Here is a 22072-nt window from a genome sequence, read left to right as displayed (position 1 = left end):
TTTTTTCTCATATCACATTATCATTCCCACCCCAGTCATAGTAAGGTGTTATGGCTTAAAATGACAGAAAGCACAGTGACCTAGGCGACCTGTGGTCTGTCTCAAATGGTTGTAGGATTGGTTGCCTTTACCTTCGGAGTCTCTGTTTCTTCATCTCTAAAGTGGAGTTGTATTAGATCATGGCCTGCGATCATCCTCTGAGGAATCCTTTGTTAAAATGAAATCTTAAATGGAAGCATGCATACATAAAGCAAACAAAACGAACTCTAGTTGAAGTGGAGGAGTAGCCAGGGGTGGAAATCTCACCTGAACATCTCTTCCTCACTTTACTACCCCTAAAGAGGCTTAGTAGAGTATTGTTTGATAACCAGTAGGCTTGATGCTTGCTTCAGCTCTAACTACCTCCTTACACAGAAAAGAATGAATGCTTTCTTTCAGTCAACTAAAAGCAATAGTAATTAAAGGAAGGATTCTTACTTTTTGAGGTGGGAGATGGAGAGTGGAAAGAAAGTCTACATTTTCGGAGGCCTTATTAAGTGTTAGACACAAAGCTAAGAACTTTCCTGGGGCACCTGGGTGGCTCAGGCAGTTAAGCATTTATCTTTGGCTCTGGTCATGATCCCAGGGTCCTGGGATGGAACCCTGCATCGGGCTCCCTGCTCAGTGGGGAGTCTCCTTCTCCCTCTCCCTCTGTCCCTGCCCCTCCCCCCAGCTCATGCTCTCTCTTTATTTTCTCCTCTCTCAAATAATCTTAAACACACACACACACACACACACACACACACACACACACACACACACAAAGAACTTTCCTTAACTTTCCTAAGGGCTATGTGGAATTGGTTTTATGCCTAACGGAAGGAGCACCTGAACCTCAGAAATGAGTATGTGGCTCAAGGTAACATTGTTAACATGTGGCAAGGCTGCACTCCAAGCTAAGCTCTTTCTGATCCCACCATCAGACATGGAGGAGGTGGGTAGAAAGCAGGCATCTTAGTAAGTGAAACACGGGTATGGGTCCAGGAAAGTGCCATGGGACATTCTGGATGGATATATATATATATATATATACATATTATATATATATATCTCCACACACATATCTTTTTGTTTTCAGATTTAAACTTGTTTTTTTTTTTTTCTTTTTTATTTAGTGTGATAAGGGAGACTCTGATAAGATGCTTCAGCTGAGGGGGCGCCTGGGTGGCACAGCAGTTAAGCGTCTGCCTTCCGCTCAGGGCGTGATCCTGGCGTTCTGGGATCGAGCCCCACGTCAGTCTCCTCCGCTGTGAGCCTGTTTCTTCCTCTCCCACTCCCCCTGCTTGTGTTCCCTCTCTCGCTGGCTGTCTCTATCTCTGTCAAGTAAATAAATAAATAAATCTTTAAAAAAAAAAAGATGCTTCAGCTGAGGAGAGGATGTGCCTTTTAATTCATGGTCTAAGCTTTTCCCTGCTTGGTTACCTACACTCACAGACCTGCCAAGAGGGCTGGCAAGACACTGTTAACGAGGCACCCCCTTTTTTTAGTGCTCTAGGGATCAATATGTGGCACTGTCCTGTTTCTGAATTACTAACATTCATTCCCATCTTTTCCCAACAGTTTTAGGGAAGACAGTCCCATTGGTTAGAACCCTTGGCATGAATTAAATGCACAAGATGTTGAACAATTTTTGGAGGGAAGAAAAAAATTACATGTGGCTTCTGATTTCATTATCGTTATGCTAATGACTGCCTTTGGTTTTGAGGCAATGTGATACAGTGGCTAGACAGACACAGAATGCCAAGTTCACAGCAATAACAATAGCAACAATATTGCTTACAACGCACCACTTAGTAAGTGCTATGGATAATTTTATGTGTCAGCTTGACCGGACCACAGAGGGCTATTTGCTTAAACATTATTTCTGGGTGTGTCTGTGGGGGCATTTCTGGATGAGATTAACGTTTGAATTGGTAGGCTGAGTAAAACAGCCTGACCTCCGCAACATTGGTGGGTCCCATTCAATCTTTTGGAGACCTGCATAGAATAAATGGCTGTGTAAGAAAGAATTCTTTCCCTTTACCTGTTTTCCAGCCAGGACATTGGTTTTGTCTTGCACTCAGACTGAACCTGGCTCTCCTGGTTCTTAGATGTTTGGACTCAGACTGGAACGACATGTCCGGCTCTCCTGAGTTTCCAGCTTGCAGATAGATGGACTTCTCAGCCTCCATAATTGCTTGAGCCAATTCCTTACAATTAATAATATATATGCAAACATGTGATATGCATGTATCTCGTATTGATTTGTTTCTCTGGAGAACCCCAATACAGTGAGTGATGACTGCATAGCAGGCACTGCACTAACATGCCACACATAACATCATACTCAATACGATCCCCCACATTCTTATACATGTGGTCTGGTTATTTCCGGGCTGCAGATGAGGCTCAGAGCAGTTCAGTAACTTCAACGAGGTCATACAGCCTAAGAAGAGGGGGGTCAGTGAATTTATCTGAATGTATGTGTTAAGTGGGGATAATGATGCCCACCGCCAAAGACCGTCAGGGGGATTCAATGAGGGGATAGGAGGGAATTATTTGGAACATGGTAGAATGCATGGCAGGGACTCCGAAACAGCAGCTTTTGCTATTTCCTTTTTATTGTGTTACACAATTCAGAGGATTTGCAGCTCGTGAAATAGATGTAATTCCTCCGATGTAATATATCAGTAACATCTGAACTTGATCATTTGTTCATCTCCATTAAGCTCCAATGATATTTCATGTTATCCTGGGGAAAGATGTGATTACTGTGACATTTAAAATTCTGCACAGCCCAGGGAGAGGGAGGAGGCACACTTCTGGAAACAAGGGAAAATCCTGGGTAGACTTGTCGTTAGACAACCCCAGGTTGCCGTACTTTAGGAAGCTGAGCAGCTGCAAAGGTCACCAGGAGGTGCTTTGTTTCCCAAAAGGTGTTTGGTATTTACTTTCACTCAAGCATGTTCCTTCTGCTCTGATAACCACTGTCATCTTCCATTACAATAAAAGATGTCAGAGGGATTTTTACAGGCATATGGCATTAATTTAGATTTCCCTCTGCGGCCATAAGAGGGTTTGCAAAAATGAAAACAAAACAAAACAAAGCCCTGTTCAGCCATTCATCAATTCATATTTATCGGACAGGGATCTTGTGCCACACCAGCCAGGAGGACAGGATCTCCACTTCAAAATCCGTGGAATGCACACGCTCTTTTCAGGGTGCTGGCTCCGGTGGAGCTTCATTCTGAATTTCCTCTCCGGTCTTTGGGAAACAGGTCAGAGGACTGCGCAGATTTCCTTGGAAAATGTAACCATAGCAGCCACATTTTCTTTTCATCCTAACATTGCTTGAGACTTTGACGGTGCTTTCTAGCTGCCAGAGCCTGCTCATGTCCATCCACAGCTTGCCACAATCCAGTGAGGTAGGCTGGGCAGGTTCAACTATTTCTTTGTCATTAGGGGTGAGGGAACTGAAGCTCAGAGATCTGGAGACAGCTGGCCAGGGGCTCAGCCAGAGAAGGGGCCAGTCTGTGAAAACTCCTCCATTCTTATTCCTTGCCCATCTGTCCTTCACACCTTGGAGAGCCTTAAAACAATCTGATGATGCTGTTACCTTGCTTATAATCTTTCCATTCCTCACCCTTATTTTTAGGATCATGTCCAAACTTCTTAACATGCTTATAAGGTCTTTTGCGATCTGGCCATGCTCACTTCTTTAGACTTATTTCAGGCCATTCCCATTGCCCCTACCCTGGAGGTTGCCTCCCCACCCCCTGCAAACTATGCTCTGGCTATATCAAACCCCACTATATCACATTCTCTTTTCATCTCCCTGCCATTACTTAGGAAGCTCCCTTACCTTCCCACTCACCCACATACCTGGCTAATACAAATTATCTAAATCTCCTTTTAGACCTAACTTCCTCCAAGAAGCCCTCCCTGATCTCTCTTACCTGTGTTAGAGCCTTTGCTATGTGTATCCGTCACACCCTCTTCCTCCCCTCTCCAAGGTCTACTCGTCTGCCTCTTCTGCTGGGCTGTAAGCTCTGCGAGAGTGAGGGCTGTGCACACCCCATTGACGGGCAGTACCTGTGCCCCTAGGAGGCAGGCAGGCAAGAATTCTCCATCAAGGAATGAATGGTTTGTTTACTCATTCTGATGATATTTTTCAGATAGCAGATATCCTCTTGTACGCAAATCAGGAATCCCTGGATTACCCCTCATGCTGCTTATCCTCCATCTGCTCCCTAGGCCCCAGGAAGCAGAGGAGCCCAGTGGAATGCCTCCTGGGGCTCTCCTGCTGGGTGTTTTGGGCTGGTTTCCTTCCAGCAATTGGAAGCAGCCACAGCAGAAGGGAGGATGGGAAGAGAGCAGGATCAGGACAGATCCTCATCCTTTCTGCCCCTTCTTGCTGTGATACCATGTTCTGATAGGAGCTGCATCTCTGCACAAGTATAGCTCCAACAGGGAGCCTTCTCCACAGTCCAGTTCTCAGTGGTCTCTGGCAACATGTTGTCTTCCCTTATCCCTCAGCCCTAAAGATGGAAATGGCTTCAAGCTGCTGTTGGTTTCTGGGTGCTGCACCATCACTTGCTTGTTTCCTGAACCCTCCTCACCAAATATCTATGAGTAGTGCCTTCAAGTGGCCCCTCTGTGGTGGCTTCTACGTCCTCTCAGGTTTCTGACTGAGAAAGAATTCTACTTGGTACAGGTAAGATTATGATTTTCAAATTCTCTGGAATGGTTTCTGGCAACTTTAGATTTTGGAGGTAATTCTCAAGACAGTTCCAAATTGCTGTCTTATTTATACAGACATAGACAGGAATTTCCAGAAGGCTTGCAATAAAATTTCCTGTCTCTACCAAACTTTCGGCATTTCCTTTATGAGTATCAGTAGGTGTCTTTAGATCTCAGAAGTCGTATTGTTTCAAGCAAATTTGGTGTATGTGTATCTATACAACTCAGGGATATGGGAAATCTCTCCCCTCTGTTAGGAATGGCTCTGCAGTGTTCCCAAAATTCATTGTCACTTCTTGTCATTTGACTCGGGTAATGGTTCTCTTGGGAAGGCGACATCAAAGTTACACAATGTTGGTTAGACTGTAGGGAGACTGGTATGAAAGAAGTTGTAGATGTCATGGTTTAAGCATCAGTGTTTTCCTTTATGATCTTATATGATCTCATAACAATTTTTTTTAATAGAGCAGAAGTTGTATTCTCTAAGAGGAATGTACAAATGGACTGAATTGTGATTTGGGGATATCCGAGATCTGCTGTAAGTAGGAGAAGTCAGAACCATTTTCAGATCTGACATACCCTGGCTTAGAATCCAAAACTGAATCACTCTGTAGTCTAGGCCAACCTTAACAGAACCCGAAGTGCAGGAAAACTGAACGTGTACAACTGTTATCTAGGTGAAATGCAGAAAAGCTGGACTTAGGCAAGACAATATTTGAAAATCACATATCTGACAAAGGACTTGCCTCCAGAATATATAAAGAACTCTAAAAATGCAGTCGCAAGAGAATAAACAACCCAATTTTTAAAATGGGCAAAAGACTTGAACAGACATTTCACCAAAGAAGAGATATACAGATGGAAGATAAGCACAGGAAATATGGTCCAACATTATTTGCCATGAGGGGCATGCGGATTTAAACCATGACAAGATACTACTACATATCCAGGAGAAGGGCTAAATAAAATAATCATGACAACACCAAGTGCTAATAAGAACATGGAGCAACTGGAACTCTCACACAGCACATGCGAATGTAAAATGGTACAGCTACCCTAGAAAATAGCTTGGAAGTTTCTTGAAAAGATGGGTAGACAGGAAAATGTCCCTCCCTCCCCACAAAGGTGCCCATGATCTAATTCCCAGATCCTATGACAGCACTACTTTCAAAGGCAAAAGGGACTTTGCAGATGTGATTAAGGGCAGGGACTTTGAAATGGTGATGTTATCCCGGAAGACTAACATCCAGATAGGGTAGACCCAATCTGATCACATAAGTCCTTGAGAGCACAGAATTTCTTGCTGGGTCAGAGAGAGGTGCGATGTAAATGGGACACAACTGGCTGTTGCTGGCTTTGAAGGTGGAGAAAGGGGGCCTCAAGCCAAGGAAGGAAATAGGGCTCTCAGTCCTACAACCACAAGGAACTGAGTTATGACAATAAGTGAATGAGCAAGGAAAGGGGTTCTCTTTATTTTCTTTTTTTAAAGTTTTATCTATTTTAGAGAGAGTGAGTGAGCAGGGGGAGGGGCAGAGGGAGAGAATCTTCAAGAAGACTCCCTGCTGAGCACAGAGTCTGATGTGGGGCTTGATCCCATGACCCTGAGATCATGACTTGAGCTGAAACCAAGAGTTAGACTCTTAACCAACTGAGCCACCCAGATGCCTCAAGGGGTTCTTTTCTAGAGCTTTCAAAAAGGAATGCAGCCCTGCTGACAACTTGAATTTAGTCCGCTAAGACCCATGTTGGGCTTCTGATCAATAGAATTGTGAGATAATAATACATTGGTACTGTTCAAGCCAGTAAGTTTGTGATGATTTGTTATGGCAGCAATAGAAAAGCAATACATCACATGGTCAAGTGATGCTGCTTCCAGGTATCTCTAGAGAAGTGGACACTTATGTTTACACAAAAACTGAGACATAAATTTTATATCATGGGTTTTTCTTTTTAACCATAATTGCAAAACAAACACCAATACATGAATGTTTACAGAAGCTCTATTTGAAATAACCCAAACTTGGAAACAACCCAAAAATGTCTTTCAGTGGGTGAATAAAGAAACCGTGGTATATCCATACAGTGGAATGTTCCTCGATAATGAAAATGACCAAACTACTGATGTACGTATGCAACAGCCTGGATGACTCTTGAAGGTATTATGCTGAGTGAAAGAAGTCAGTCTCAGAAGGTTACACACTCTATGACTCTTTTATATATTCTTGAAAAGACAAAACTATGGTTATGGAGAATGGTGCCGTGATTGCCAGAAAAACTTTCGTACCTTCATCATGGTGGTGCTCAGATGTATCTACACGTGTGTTAGAAATTCACAGAATTGCACACCCCTCAAGAAAGTCAATTCTCTGCATGATTATTTTAAAATAAAGAAACCCAAACCATAACAACCTAACAACAAAACAGAAGGAAAAATTGAAACAAAACTCATTGGCTGACACAGCTCTCTGCTCTCTGGTATAGGAATTTCCAGTCCTAGGGAATGTACCATGAACATAGCTTTCTTTATGCCCTGGGTGCCCCTCAAGGTTGAAGAATGGAAGGAGTCCCAGCAGGGGTTCTGGAGACTTACCCACGATTTTCCTCCCTCTACAAAAGGAGGGGTTGGCTTACACCAGCTCTACAGTCCTTCAGAGCAGAAGACTCATCTCAACCTCCTGACACAGGAACAGTTTGGCCTACCACCCTGGCTTGCCCAGGACTGAGGAGGGGTTCCCAGTTTGTGGGACTTCCCAGTTTTAAAGCTGGGAAAGTCCCAGGGTAAATTGGGACAAGTTGGTAACCCTCACATGACTTGGGAAAGTCACATCATTTATCTGAGCCTCTGTTTTTCCATATGCAAAATAGAAAGAATGGTTATCCTATGTCACTGGGTTATCCTGAGATGCCCACTTGAAATTGTAACTTTTATATAAATGTGAGTTTGGGTACATTAACAACAACAACAACAACAACAACAACACAACAACGAGAAAACCATGGGATTTAGGGGCAGTCTTAAAATGTGTGGAAAGGGAAGGTGTCATCAAAGGAGATCATGCATTTGGAGGATGTGTATGTGTGTCTGACTGCAAGCATTGTTGAGATTGCAGCTTCAAGTTGTGACTATAAAAACATATGCACCCAAGAATGTAACTTTGGTTTTTGGCAGCCGCTCCCTACAAAGTTTTAGTTACCTGGATCCCATGACAGGCTAGGGGAATGATTCTCAACCTTGTTACACTCTGGAATCACCAGGAGATCTTTAAGACAGAGGTGCCTGGATCCTACTCCTAGAGATCCAGATTTAATGGATCTGGGGTTTGGCTAGGCTTCATAATTTAAAAAATCTCGGTGAGTGATTCTAATGTGCAACTGTGGACCTCTTGATATATGAGGGCTGGGCATCACCCCCATGGGGCCCTTGGAGGTTTGTTCATCTGTACTCACAGTCTAATGAGCTCACTCCACAAGGGAAGAGTCAGGTGTGCCTCCAAGAGAGCTGACTTCTGATCTCCACAGGACAAGAACTCACATCTACAAAGAATGACCAACAGTGATACCAGTCACTCAAGGTAGTTAATACTGTGATTATTACTGTTTTTCTAATTTAAAGGGGTCAATTCTGGATTTGGGGGTGTATTCATTTACTAGGACTGTTGGAACAAAGTACCACAAACTGACTGGCTTAAACAACAGAAACTTACTGTCTCATAGGGCTGGTGGCTAGAGGCAAGAGACTGAAGTGTTGGCAGGGCCACTCCTGAAGGCGCCAGGGAGGGATCTGTCCCAGGCCTTTCTCCTAGCCTCAGGTAGATCCTTGGCTTGTGGTCATATAACTCCAATTTCCACATGGTGTTCTCCCTGTGTATATGTGTCTATCTCCAAATTTCCTCTTTTAATAAGGGTACTAGTGATATTGGATTAAACGCCCACTCTCATGACCTCATTTTAACTTGATTACCTTTATAAAGAGCCTATCTCCAAATAAGGTCACATTCTCGGAATACTGGGAGTTTGGACTTCAACATGGGAATTTTGGGAGGACACGATTCAACTCCTAACATGAGAGTGAGTCACAATTTCCATGTAGGTGATGCCATTCAGATGGGTTACAAAACACCACGGTGGGATGTGGTCAAAAGGGACTGGTGTCCAGTCAGTTCTCTGGTGGGGAGGCAATTCCTGGTTAGCAAAGGAAATCCACGTAAGAAGGCCTATTCACAGATGATTTCTTATTGATAAATCCATATCTTGGTTGAACGTTATAAGAGATGAGATTTAAAAAAAAAAATCTTTGGGCAGGATAAGAATTTTTAAAAGAAGTTATTAAGTTCCTTCTTGATAGGAGTATCCCAGCAAAGCCCTAAATAGCTCTTGGTTAGGAATGCTCTAAAAGGATCCTTTCCTTTGAAAGATGGTTGGACTGGAAGGACTTGTCAGTTCATATTGACTCTAAGGTTTTGTGCTTCCTACAAAGACATTCAGAGGCTCACCTGATGTTTTTGGGCAACATCCTGCACCAGGCACTATGTCCAAAGGAAGAATCCTACAGATCTGGCTCTAGGTACAAAGAGTTGATATGAAAAACCCAATGAGGCTCTGCTAGACTCCATTGCTATTTTCACCGCACAAATGTTTTCAATGGAGAGAAAATAGGCCCATGATCTCTGACAATGGCAACGCAGAGATGGCAAATTTGGGAGCCCTGCAGGATGACTCACTCAATGATACTGCGAGGCAATATTTAAACTGACATCTAGGATAGCATTGAAGGCCTTGGTCTGCTCTGCCATCCACCTTGACCCTCCCCAGAGGATGAAAACGAAACACCACATCTGTGACAACTCTAGCTTTCTAGTAAGACAAAAATCCTGAATGAGCACCCAGTGCAGCGAACCTGACCACATAAATGGTGTAGACACAGATACTAAATACATCTGCTTTTTGTTGTTGTTTCCACAATAATCAATATAATTATGAGGATACAGGTCAGATGTCATTCATACCATAGACCAAGCATTCATTTCTTCAGCCCCTATAACATTACAAATTTTCACTAGGTTGTATACAGAGTTTTAAAGCAAAATTCTCCTAGAAAATATAAGGGAAAATAAATATAATCGGATAAGATATACTTTTTTTCCATACATACATGTATAAAATTACTACATTTATTTTTTTCTTATAAAAGACATGCTTACTGTAGAGAATTTCTGACATGCAGAAAAATACAATGAATAAATAAATATCACTAATAATGTCATCTAATATTTTCCTCAGGTTCTTCTATGGCACTTATATATAAAATACTTGAAAATACTGTTGTTATCATACCGCATGCAGAATTCTGTTTTGTTTTATTTTCATTTAATGTTATATTGGGATACTTCCCCTGGGTCATCAAACATTATTAAGCATTTTCCATCATGTTAGATACCATATTTTGTTTAGACATTCTCCTAGTTTGAGGCATACAGGTATTTACTACTATTTTAAATAATGCTTCAGGAAACCTTTCAATAGAAGATTTTTTTTTGGTCTAAAATTGTGATCATGTGTAAGGATAAATTCACAGTAGTAGAACTACAGGGTCAAAAATATGAATACTTTTCAGGTTCTCAACAGATACTCCAAGAATGCTTTCCAGGAAGTTTATAGTGATTTATATGCCCTGAGAATACTTGAGAATATTAATGTCATGTATCCTCACTAACATAGAGTATTATTGTGTATTAAAAATACTTTTTAAAAAAATCGTACCTTAAGTTCTCAAGTAAGAAATCATAATTCTAGGGAAGCCTTGTCATAGGTTAGGAAATTTATTTCCAATTTCTTTGAAATTGGCAGAAAAGTAAGCACTGGAAAAGACTATTGAGGGAGTGTGGATTGTCTGCAGCCTTAAAGATTCCCTTCACAGAGTAAATAATCCAGAATTATCTACCCTGGATCATCTAGACATTTGACTTCCATCAATTCGGGGATACAAATAACTTGATCTCCTTCAAATATTTTGTGTTAGCATTTTTAAGAATAGCTTTTGAAATCATTCTGATTGAATTAAATAATTTTTCTGAAAGGCCATTTTGGTTTAATTTGTTAAAGCATTTCATCTTTAACTCAATTTTAAGGTTGGGATCATCCAGGACCAAAGACATTTGATCCTTACCTTAATACTGTATTTCGTTGATTCTAAGACACCCATTTTTCATTTAAATGTCTTTGAAACTGGAATGTACAACAGACATTGTCAGTGCTCTCGGACCCCTCTACCATGCTCGTGAACATTAGCCCTGTGGGCTTTCACTCCTGACACCCAGCACCTGCATCTCTTTGTTGGAGATGCAGGAAAGTACTTTTTCTACAAAGAACTAGAAGTGCCTGGAAATGTACATCTCCCTCCTAGACCTCCCGTGCTTACCCAATGACTGATGGTGCAGGGGTATAAATACTGCATACTCCCTGGCCTCTGACTTGTGCAGCAGAGATAGGACTTACACTGTTTCCAGAGCTCCGCTGTGGGCTGAGCCTACGTGCCCTCCAAACCCCCTTGGTGGGTTTTGTTTGATATCACACCCTTGCGTGGGCTTCCCTCTCTTCTTTTGTGTTCACACTATTTCTCTATCTCCCTACTGTTTTCCCCCACTAATTCACAGAAATCCTCATCTCAGGGGAACCGAACATATTACAAGATGTGTCTTACGATCAACGATGTCTTGTACTTGCAGTTGGCCAGGCAACCATAACGACACAGTCGTCTCTGCTTTTGCATGCATGAGGTTGGTTGTTTCTCCTATGGCATGGATGAACCATTACACCTTTACTTTTCAGTGAATAAAGCATTTAAGGACTATTTGAGGAAGGGATGTGCATCTTGATTGCTGTCTAAAAATCTTCTATTAAATCCTTTTGAATAGAATTTTTTAAAAAGTACCAGCATCAAAATGGCAGAATAGATGTCAAAGACCAGGTAGAAAAATCCTAGAGACAGGAGTGGACCATTCCTTCAAGAAATGCTTCATTCTGAGGGCAGAGAGGATGTTATTGTGAAAATGTGTGGATACAAAAAAGAGATTCCGAAGAGTTCCATTCTGAATATCCAGAAGTTTTAGGAATATCACAATTTATTTGTGTTTCACTTTCCTTTCTATATATACATGATAAAGATCTATGTTCAAACAGCTCTTAGACTTACTTAGAGGGGACATAAGACAAAAATTCAAAGTACTATGTCATATTCTAAATGTCTCTTTTTTTTCATTTTTAGTGATACATAAAATAATGGCAAGTCTTATAATGGATAGAGACTTAAGTTTGGTGAAATACTAGACAAGGATGTGCTACTCAAAGAAACAGGAATATAATCATTGAGCAATCTTGACAACATTGAGAAAACAGATTATTTCACAGACTTCCCATCCTCTGTGATTCATAGCAGGAGATCCATTGGTGAGTGAGGACCACCAGTTTAGTCATATTCTTGAAATTTTGCAGACGTTAGACTCTTAAACATTTCATTTTCCTCCAAAGTGTGTATATGTGTGTAGATGTGGTCCATACATGCATGGAAAGTGTGTACACACACACACACATACACACCCTATTTCTTTCAGATTTTCCTTAAATGGAACTTTTCCTTAAATGGAACTTTTACCATTGAGAGAAGTAATCCATGCTTTTAATTTGGTGCCGGCCTTTTATTTATTTTTGTGTGGGGATCACACAACTGTGGATAACTCAGGTGATCCCCACACAAAAATAAAACAGCTGGCATTAGATTAAATGCATTGATTACTTCCCTGAATGGTAAAAGTGCTCAGCATATAGAAACAGGATCTGCCCACCAACATCGTTTCATATTCCATTTCAGAGAATACTTGACCCGGACCGTCTATATGCCAAGGTAAACCTATTATCTACCCAATTTGTTTTGTCTTCCTGTTTTCCCTTCTGGTGTTTTGCTGATGAAAGATGGATTTCTCCATTGTGAAATGGCAACGGTCGAGCAATTCTGGTGGGCTTAGTTATAGATGGGATAATTTCCGCACTCTCAGAGTATGGTGGCAACACATAGCTCCCTTGAGCCAGATCAATTCTTCATCAACATGATTAATTAACCTGTAAGAGCAGAAGTTCGAACTGTTGCCTTGAAATGCACTAACCTTGTATTTTGCTTTTAGGCTTTTTCTACCCTTCCATGCCAAAATCGTTCTGTTGTGTTTTTTTCAAAACCTGGGGCAAATCGACAGTGTTTGCGTATGTGCTTTACAATCCTTCTGCTGCAATCATACTGTGGGTTTTATGGCCAAATACAGGCAGCATACACTTTCTTCTTCAGCAAAATCCATTATGTTGTTCTAACATTAGTAGAACTAGCTAGTGTAGACAGGTTTAAACTCCCACCACATTTTCTTTTCATTCACTTTGTCTTTCTCTGCTAGAAGCAGGAAACAGCTAAAAGAGTTTTTGAGAACAATAAATTGCCTTAAAAAAAAGATTTATTTATTTTAGAGAGAGAGAATCTCCAGCAGACTCACCACTGAGCACGGAGCCCGATGCAGGGCTTGATCCCACGATCCTAGGATCATGACCTGAGCCAAAATCAAGAGTCAGCCACTTAACATACTGAGCCACCCAGGTGCCCCAACAATAAATTACTTTTTAAATGTATTCTGTAATCATTTATTGATTACTGTACCATGTCTTATGTGAGGGATAAAAAAATAACATAGGGACTTTGACTTACAGGGCTCTAAGTCTAATAGGAGAGATACATGCCTCTGTTTGCTGCCCAATTAATTGCAAATGTAGTGTAACAGAGGCTTTATTAAAAGGTTTGCAGCTGGAGGGGGATGGGGTGGGATTTTAGAGTGTGACTCCTCCTAGTTAACATTTTCACCTTCCAGAGTTCTAGATAAAAACACCCAGTGTACCGAAGAGACAAAATAAGAAACAACAGCCTATTTGAGCCAATGTTCTGTCTTCCCATTTCCCTCCCAATAATATCTGATTGGCCCCGCCAGCTGCTGATGTTGAGTGGGATAGCCACAGCGAGAGAGACTAGTTGGCTTTAACCAGAGTTCTGATTTTCATTACCATATGGAGAGAAGAAGCATAAGGGAGTGGGTAGGACCAGATTTCAAGCCCTTAAGACTCAGTAACCCAGCACGCTGGGTAAAAATAAATTAGTAAATAAATGTAGTAACCCAGTGTGTGTCTGGACAGATAGCTCAGCAACTTGTCTTGGGGTGGAAGTTCTAGGTGCACCCCTCCCAAGTGGGAAGAGGGGCCAGACACACATGGAAAAATGCAGAGGTGGCATCTATAGAGAACCAGTGCTGGGCATGGGGAAGGCAGCATGTACCAAGATCTTCAAGGAAGAGGTGAATGTAAAGTGCATCTTGAAAGATAGGAAGGAATCTGATGAGCAAATGAGGCCAGAGAGAAAGTGGAAAGGGTCCGATAATGCCAGGTGCTAGGGAACTACTGAAGAGTAGCAAGGGGGCGATAGAATCAAATATGGGCTTGGGAAAGATAATTCTGACAGAAATGTGGTGGCATATTGACGGGGGACAGGTATGCCAGAGAGACAGGAAGGCATAGTGCCTACATTGCTGTTATCCAGGTAATAAATAGGAAAGATCTAAAAAACAGATAGGCAGCGTTTGCATGGAACACAGGAAAGGCAATGCACTTAAGAAATGTTCTAGAAACAGCACCTGTCTTATTCTTTGTTCCAAACTCACCAAGCATAGAAATCACTACCTGAGAGGGCAGAGGCAGAGGAAGGCCAAGAGTGTTACTCTGAAGAAGCTTTCTCCATGAGCAAGAACACATCAGGAGTAGGGAATTAATGACCTTGAACAACACTCATCTCAGCCAACTTGCAGTCCCCTCTGTTCTTTGGAGTCATTGCTAGACTCCAGGTTTATCTAGTGCCAAGACACTCTGGGTTTGGAAGGCTCGATGTCACTGTCTGAACTGAGTTTCATTGAGAGGTCATGTGGATTTAATGGAAAAAATCCTCACTCAGGTCCTGTGGGGTTTCCTGATACTCCTGTGAACCTTTTGGGTTCACAGAAACCAATCTGATCTTCCACACTGGACCACATCGGGCTGGAGGAAGCTCATTAAAGTTGTCCGAGGTCCCATCTGCCTAGACACACGATGCAGTCATTTCTACCCTAGGGACAGTGAGGAATGGGTCTCCTCTGCTCTCAAAACTAACAAATTGGGGTTTTGCTGCTCCCAGAAAGTGGCCCAGGAAGTGAGGCCCAGGCCCCTTTCTCTGAGCCCCACCAACATTTTTGTTCTTTCTTTTCCTCCCACAGCCACGGGGATTACTTCCTAGATAGAGAGTAGGGAAGCCTTGCTCTTCCTCCTCATATACACCCACAAACCTTTGATCTAAATCACGACTCCTTTCCAGTTCCCTAAGGAACCAGACTTTTGGAACTCAAAAGAGCATGTGCTGATCTCACACCTCTTTCTTGAGGCAAGAACGTTAAATGGCCTAGAAGTTCAAATACGTGATAAAGAAGAGGGAGAAAGAAAATAAATGGGAAAAGCTTTCAGTTTAACTTCCTTTGTACAAACTTACAATCACATGGGGGCTAGGATCACGTCTGTCTTGCGTTGCGTCTCTTGTACTTAGCGAAGTGTTTGGCATCCAGTAGCACTTGTTAAGTGTTTAAGTGAATAAATGAATATAAACGCATGGGAGTTAAACTGGGGACGAAGCCTTGGTTATGGATAGTACATTACACATTCGACTTGGCAAGTATGTGTCCGACACCTACTATGTGACAGGCAATGTGGGAGATGCTCCTTGAAGGTGCTAGATCCTTCCTAAAGTAGGAAAAAGACAAACAAACCCCTGCCTTCATGGATCTTACTCCCATTGTTAATAAGGAAGACAATAAACAAACAGATCATTACAAACTAGTAAGTAATGGAGAAAGAATGAACAGGGAAGTAACAGAGAATAATTTAGTGATGTGGGAATGGGGAGCAGGGGGAGATGTGCCGTGACAGCTATTAATCTGATTGCACTTTCCCTCAAACTATCCCTACTCCTGAAAGTAAAAATCAAACTTAAAAAAAAAATTAACGAAAGTAGGATTAGTTAAACATAAAGTCATATGAAGAAAGTGCATACAGGAGTTCATGTGACATTTAGATAATCATCATGCAGGCACAGTAATACCACATGTGGATAGTCGTGGTTAAAACTTCTCGGGTATGTTATTTCTCAAGTTAAGTTTCCATGGGCATATTCTGTTCAAAGTTCGTCTCCTCAACAGCTATGTGCAATAGAGTATGTAAGTTGTTTTAATGGTAGTTCCGTTCTTTCTGTTCTGTAGATGGTAAAATTCAAGTTTGTTGGCCCCTGAAAAAGTTGCATTTCACTTTAGCAGAGAAAATAAAAATGTCCATCCCCCTCCAAAAAAGGATAATATTTTCTAATTTTGCAAACACTTTATGGAGGTATCATTTGATTCTGTATTTTTACAGCTGCTTAGCATTTATTATTGGAGAGCCCCTTCTCACAGTATGTTTCTCTTTCATTTCTAGTCAAGGGGTGTTAATATTATTTTGGAGTTATTTGAATTTGAGAGAGTGATAAAGGGCCTCTCCTAGGGGTTCTTACTAAACAAATCCCTGACTTCTTACTCCTTTAAGGGAAAGTAAAAGGTTTTTGAGGAAAAAGGAAAGAAAGGAAAAAGGTTTTAGATTATGAGTTTCTTGGTTTGGGAATCAGAACTATTTGGTGTGGTAACTTCAAGACCTTGCATCTTGTCTGGCATTTGGCAGGTGCTCAGGAAATGGTCGAGGAGTTGAACTGGTTTGAGAAGAGTCAGGGGATTACCCTCCTCCATATACAGATGGGGAAACCAAGGCGCAAAGAACTTGTAGATGTGTTTGCATTGTGTTTTGCATTTTCACCCAAGTTAGCTCATTAAGAGTGGGTTTTCACCGCCATTATATATAAAGTAGGAAATGTCAATAAAAAGAGGAGAGTAATGATGTGTTCACCAGACAATGAATTAGTCATTGCCAGACTCCCCTATATATAGCAAGGCATTCTCTGCTGCTAACGGACAACTAAAACCTAATGATGAAAAAAATTCAGGTCCTTAGACAATGATAAAAAGAAGATTACTCTTCTAAGGACAAAAACAATCAGAAAAGTTATTGGCAATCTTTGCACTAAAAAAAGTCCTATAATATATGGAAAACAAACTCTCATACACCATTGGTGATGGTGTAAATTGGTCCTATTTTAATGGAGGAGAATTTTTGAAGCTCTACCAAAAAATAAAATGAACAAACCTTTGACAGAACCATCTGCTTTTATGAATATATTCTCACTACAGACCTATTGGCACAAGAGTGCATGCACATATGAAGAAAAGGATTTAATGAATGTAAGAATGTTCACTATAACGTTGTTTGTAACAGAAGACAACCTGTAACAGCTTAAGGACTCATCAACAAACTGAAGGCTGCAGAAACTATGAGTTATCTGGGTAGTGTTATTTTACACAGACATTTTAAATAGAACAATCTACACACTGACATGAAAAAGCGGCCACAATAAATTATGTCAAAAGCAAGCCGCTTACCAGTATGATTACCTTTGAATAAAAATACTCATCAAAGTATTTGTGAAGACTACCTCTGGAAAGTGAGATGAGTTTTTTTTTTCACTTTATACAAGTCCATACTACTTGATTTTTCAATGGAAATAGGTTATTTTTAACATCCAGAAGTTAAAGAGTAGCTGTGCCAACTCTGGCCACCTGAGAAGCTTTTTACTTTTTAACCAAGAATAAGAGGACCCAGGAAATGGTTATTTTGTCCTACTTTGCTACAGTGCCTCCCACTGTGCTTGGCACACTGTTGATGCTCAGTACGTACCCTGAGAATAAAGGAGTAAGGATGACCAACCCTGGTCACTCTTCCATGAGGTGAGGTGGAAGGACGTAAGAACACTGAGATTTTCTAACCCTAGAATCAGAGCCAGTGGGGCAACAGAGAAGTTTATCACACCCATAGGGTTGATTTATATTAATGAAAGACTGGCCAGATAAGTATTAACTCACCAAAAAATAATCTGGGGGTTCAACATGCACTGGCTAAGGATTCTTAATGAGTCTCCACCATGTTTCTTTGAGTGTCTCTTGGGGGCATTTATCTGTTGGTTTGGAGGTCATAGAAGCATAAAGAGGAAGAAATCTCAGACATGCCAGTTTAGACCCTGAACCTCCTCAGTACCATTCCCGTAAGGTGTTCAGATTGAACACTTCCTGGGACAGTGCTTTTGCTTCCTCCGGGGGAATTCTTTCCTGGTGAGCCCTAACTCCCAGAAAGTTCCTGATTGCACGGAACCGGAATCTGCCCTTTGAAGAACTGACCCACAGACCTAGCTCTGCCGGCAGCGTCAAACACAATGGATCTAAGCAGCTCTGCAGAGTGGTTTAAGAGAACGGGCTGTGCCACACCTGCCTTGAACCCTACCTTCCACATGGAGGTGCCCTGTGACCCTTAGGCAAAGATTAGCAGCTCCCTCTGATCCCAAATTTCTTCTTTACAAAATGGGGATCATTATAGTTTCTACCTCATGGGGTTGTTTTAAGAAGATAATGAAGTAATCTATGCAAACTGCCCATCTCAATGTATGGCACAAAATGCTCAACAAAGAAAATTCTTTGTTACAATTTTCATAGCTCTTTTCCATGAGGTATTCCATGAGGAAGCAAGGAAGAAAGTGGCACAAAACAGCAGTTTTGTGCCTGTGACAGTGTCTGTCAGTAAAATGCATGCCTGAGGACCTTGATTTCAAGTGACTCTGGCGTCGCTTCTGTGTTTTCTTCACTTAGAAACAAATTAGAAAAACACTCCCAGTAGGGGGAGGGAAATTTCATACCATTAATTTCACCAACAACAAAAAGCCCGTACTCTCACAATTATAGACACTAACTTATAAAAGTAACTTTGGGTGTTTGAGAATCTCACTCACCTCTGGGGGACACAAGGAAAGAGCTCCCTCAGGGACTTCTCTCAAAACTTGTCTCCCTGGAGCTTGCTAATATTCACGTAGCTGTCAGGAGAAACACGAGTTTTCTTCAGCCATTCTGAAACTTTTCTCGGGGCTAATGACTGCCTATCAGCCTGGATTTGACTTTATGCTATTACTCAAGATGTAAATTATAAATCCGATATATATTCAGGATTGAATGGGTGAGCACAATATAGACCTATATTTACAACATACATCTATATAACGTGCTATATGAAACTTAGTAGAGTAGGAGACTTTAGGATCTAGGTCCCATCTTGACTGGGCACTAACCCACTCTGTGACCTCTTAGGATCTCAGTTGACTATCTATAAAATGGTTACAATTGGGGATTCTTACACTGTATTCTAAGGAGCTCTAGGTTTGCAGAGCTGTGCTGGGGGGGGGCTGCTTTATTTTTTTTTTTTTAAAGATTTTATTTATTTATTCGACAGAGATAGAGACAGCCAGCGAGAGAGGGAACACAAGCAGGGGGAGTGGGAGAGGAAGAAGCAGGCTCATAGTGGAGGAGCCTCATGTGGGGCTCGATCCCATAACGCCGGGATCACGCCCTGAGCTGAAGGCAGACGCTTAACCGCTATGCCACCCAGGCGCCCCAGGGGGGCTGCTTTAATTGGGCCTCAGGCTTCTCTTGTTTCAAGCAGAGCAACAATATTAAAAACAAAACAAAACAAAACCTGTTACATATATTGGGATTCTGCCTAAGAATTCATTTGAAAAATGAGTCTTTTTCTCCAAAAGATGTTTGAAAATCACGGAATCACATGATCCTCAAGGTTGGGGTTCCTTTCTCCTACTTGTTTTTCAGAGGTGGGGAGGGAGTGAAGAGGACAAGGAGGAGGAGGAGGGAGGGAGTGGTGAGAAGAGACCACGGTGACAAACAGTAACTTCTCCGTCTTCCCAGGCATGGTCTGGGAACAGGGTGTTCTGATTAATTAAGGATTCTTACTCACTTTCTTACTAAGTATATTACCTAACAATATCATAATATTGGATATGAATAAATCCCTTTTAATCATTCAGTTGGTACCCAACTAACGCCCAGGACATTTAAAATAACTTCCTCCCCACTCCACGCCAATCCCCAACCCCAGGTTTAAATCATTAAACTTAGAGAAAATCTTGAGCCCTCCATGTCAACGGCTCTTTCCTTCCAGGAACTGTCTAGTGGCACCCTTACAATAAAATAGCTTAAGATGAAAAGTGTAACCAGCTTGGAGGGTGATATCAGCAATCATGAGGCCAGTCTTGAACTCCCAGCAGGAGAGTTCACGGATGAGTCCTGATAGCAGAGGAGATTCGAGATGCTCCTCTTCTCATCAGCAACCCACAACTGTTCCCTCTGGCAAGGGCAGCCTAAGCAGAGTGGCCCCCTGATGGAAGCCAGTCCCTTTACTGTAGGAAAATGTGAGCTGCTCAAAGAAGCCTGTTGGAAGGGCATCATGGGGCCGAGCCGTGACTTGGTGAATGTTGGGGGGGAGCGGGGAGGGGTTTATAGGAAAACAGTGAGTTTATGTGGGGGCCCTGTCTGACTGCAGAGGAGCCTCTGAATCTCTGTGGCCGCTGGAGCGCTCAACTGTGGAGCTCAGCTGTGTCAACAGAACCGTGGTGGCCTGCGTGTTGGGCTATGACCTCCCTCCTCAGGGACAGCGGGGTGCAGTGGAAAGGGGGCTGGATGCGGAATCAGAAGACAGGTGTGACTCTCAGCCCTGGGACAAGGTGCTTCTTTTCCCTTAACCACTATTTCCCCAACTGAAAAACAAGAATAAAAATACCCACAGGATCTGCCTCACAGGCATGTTGTGTGGTTTAAATTAAACAGGGTCTGAGAAGCATTTGGTAAATGAAAGCACCCCATACACATGTAAACTATATTCCATAGCCTATGAGATAGTTGTCCACATGTGATCCTTAAGAAACCCCCAAAAGCTTGCTCAGATCACTTTCCTAAGATACTAATATAAAAGGTTAGTGACTTACCAAATAAATGAAGTGCTTCACTGTGTTCACATAATTTTCCTGTAAGTCTTAATTATAAAAACCGTGGTATCTGATACTCTATAAAGAACTATATATAAAATTACAAATCTAATTGTATATGAAAAAATATACATATTATAAAATCTAATTATATGTGATTTCAAAAAATGCAACTAGACGATTCTTAAAGACCTAGTGTAGTGGCAATTGATCTCATAAATGTATACACTTATAGCACAAGGTTTTACCATACCATACGCTCTCACTCATACGTGGAATTTAAGAAACAAACCAAACGAACAAAGGAAAAGAGAGACAAAACAAAAAAAACAGACTCTTGAATACAGAGAACAAGAGGGTGGTTGCCAGAGGGGAGGTGGGTAGGGAGATGGACGAAATAGATAAGGGGGATTAAAAGTACCCTCATTGTGATGAGCAGTGAACAGTGTATAGAATTGTTGAGTCACTATATTGTACACCTGAAACTAATATGACACCATATGTTAATTACACTTCAATAAAAGAAAAAAATTCTCATCATAAGCAAAGAAAAAAATTTTTTACAAAAGTAGCCTAAATCCAGAGTCTCTATTTCAGAACCTCAGTAAGTAGTGTGTGTTTTGCTCCTATTTTAGACCATTGTGTGTTGGGGGTCATCCATGTAGAATGAGATGTTAGAAGACCATGGAGTTCAGCTTCTTACAGGAGACCGTCAACTCTTCTGATCGGTAAGTTCTCTGGAACAATCCTGTTCGTTCTCCTCTGAGCAGGACAGGTTCAGTGCACTCATCACAGGATGGATCCAGGATGTCGTCTGCGTTACGTGACTTGAGAAGAACAAGGAATGCAATTATAATCTGGAAGACTGTCTGTCCTTCTACCCATCCATGCAAGTCCTGGTCCCAGGGACACTGCTTCCTCCCTATGGCAGGCCCTTGAGACAGGAAGCAACTGGAACTCCATCCAATAGTTTTAAAAAGTCTTGGATAGGTTTTAAGGTTCAACCAAGCCATTTCTTTCTTTCTTCTTCGGTAAAAAGGAAGGTAGGAGAATGCGTCATCTTCAACTCCTTGCTTTTCCTTACCTGACATTCTAGTCAGTAAGTCCTGGGACTGTCTTACTGAAACATCTGTGGGGTATTTTACTCCCTCTCTTCCGGTGCCATAGCCTGAGTCACTGAAATTGCTTGTCTCTCTGCCTGTTCTGGTTCTTTGTTAATTCAGTCTCTACTCCAGCCAAGGGCTGTTTCTAAAT

At 41.7% G+C, this 22072-nt stretch overlaps 1 protein-coding gene across 4 annotated transcripts in view; it reads right to left on the bottom strand.

Moving 5' to 3' along the window:
• The window catches only part of STXBP4 (syntaxin binding protein 4), a 228627-nt gene that overhangs the window by 44373 nt on the left and 162182 nt on the right, over positions 1 to 22072 (bottom strand). For 3 of the 4 annotated variants that reach the window (XM_057317694.1, XM_044389319.3, XM_057317695.1), the window contains one exon: positions 11845 to 21645. In XM_057317694.1, the coding sequence (XP_057173677.1) occupies positions 21531 to 21645 (115 nt within the window). In that variant the 3' untranslated portion in view covers positions 11845 to 21530. Of the gene's footprint in view, positions 1 to 8205; positions 8293 to 11844; positions 21646 to 22072 lie in introns of those variants that run through there. The other variant, XM_057317693.1, reaches the window with a different exon arrangement.

This window comes from Ursus arctos, unplaced genomic scaffold (genome assembly GCF_023065955.2).
Source record: "Ursus arctos isolate Adak ecotype North America unplaced genomic scaffold, UrsArc2.0 scaffold_24, whole genome shotgun sequence".
NCBI lineage: Eukaryota > Metazoa > Chordata > Mammalia > Carnivora > Ursidae > Ursus > Ursus arctos.
This window is presented reverse-complemented; position numbering and strand designations above follow the sequence as displayed.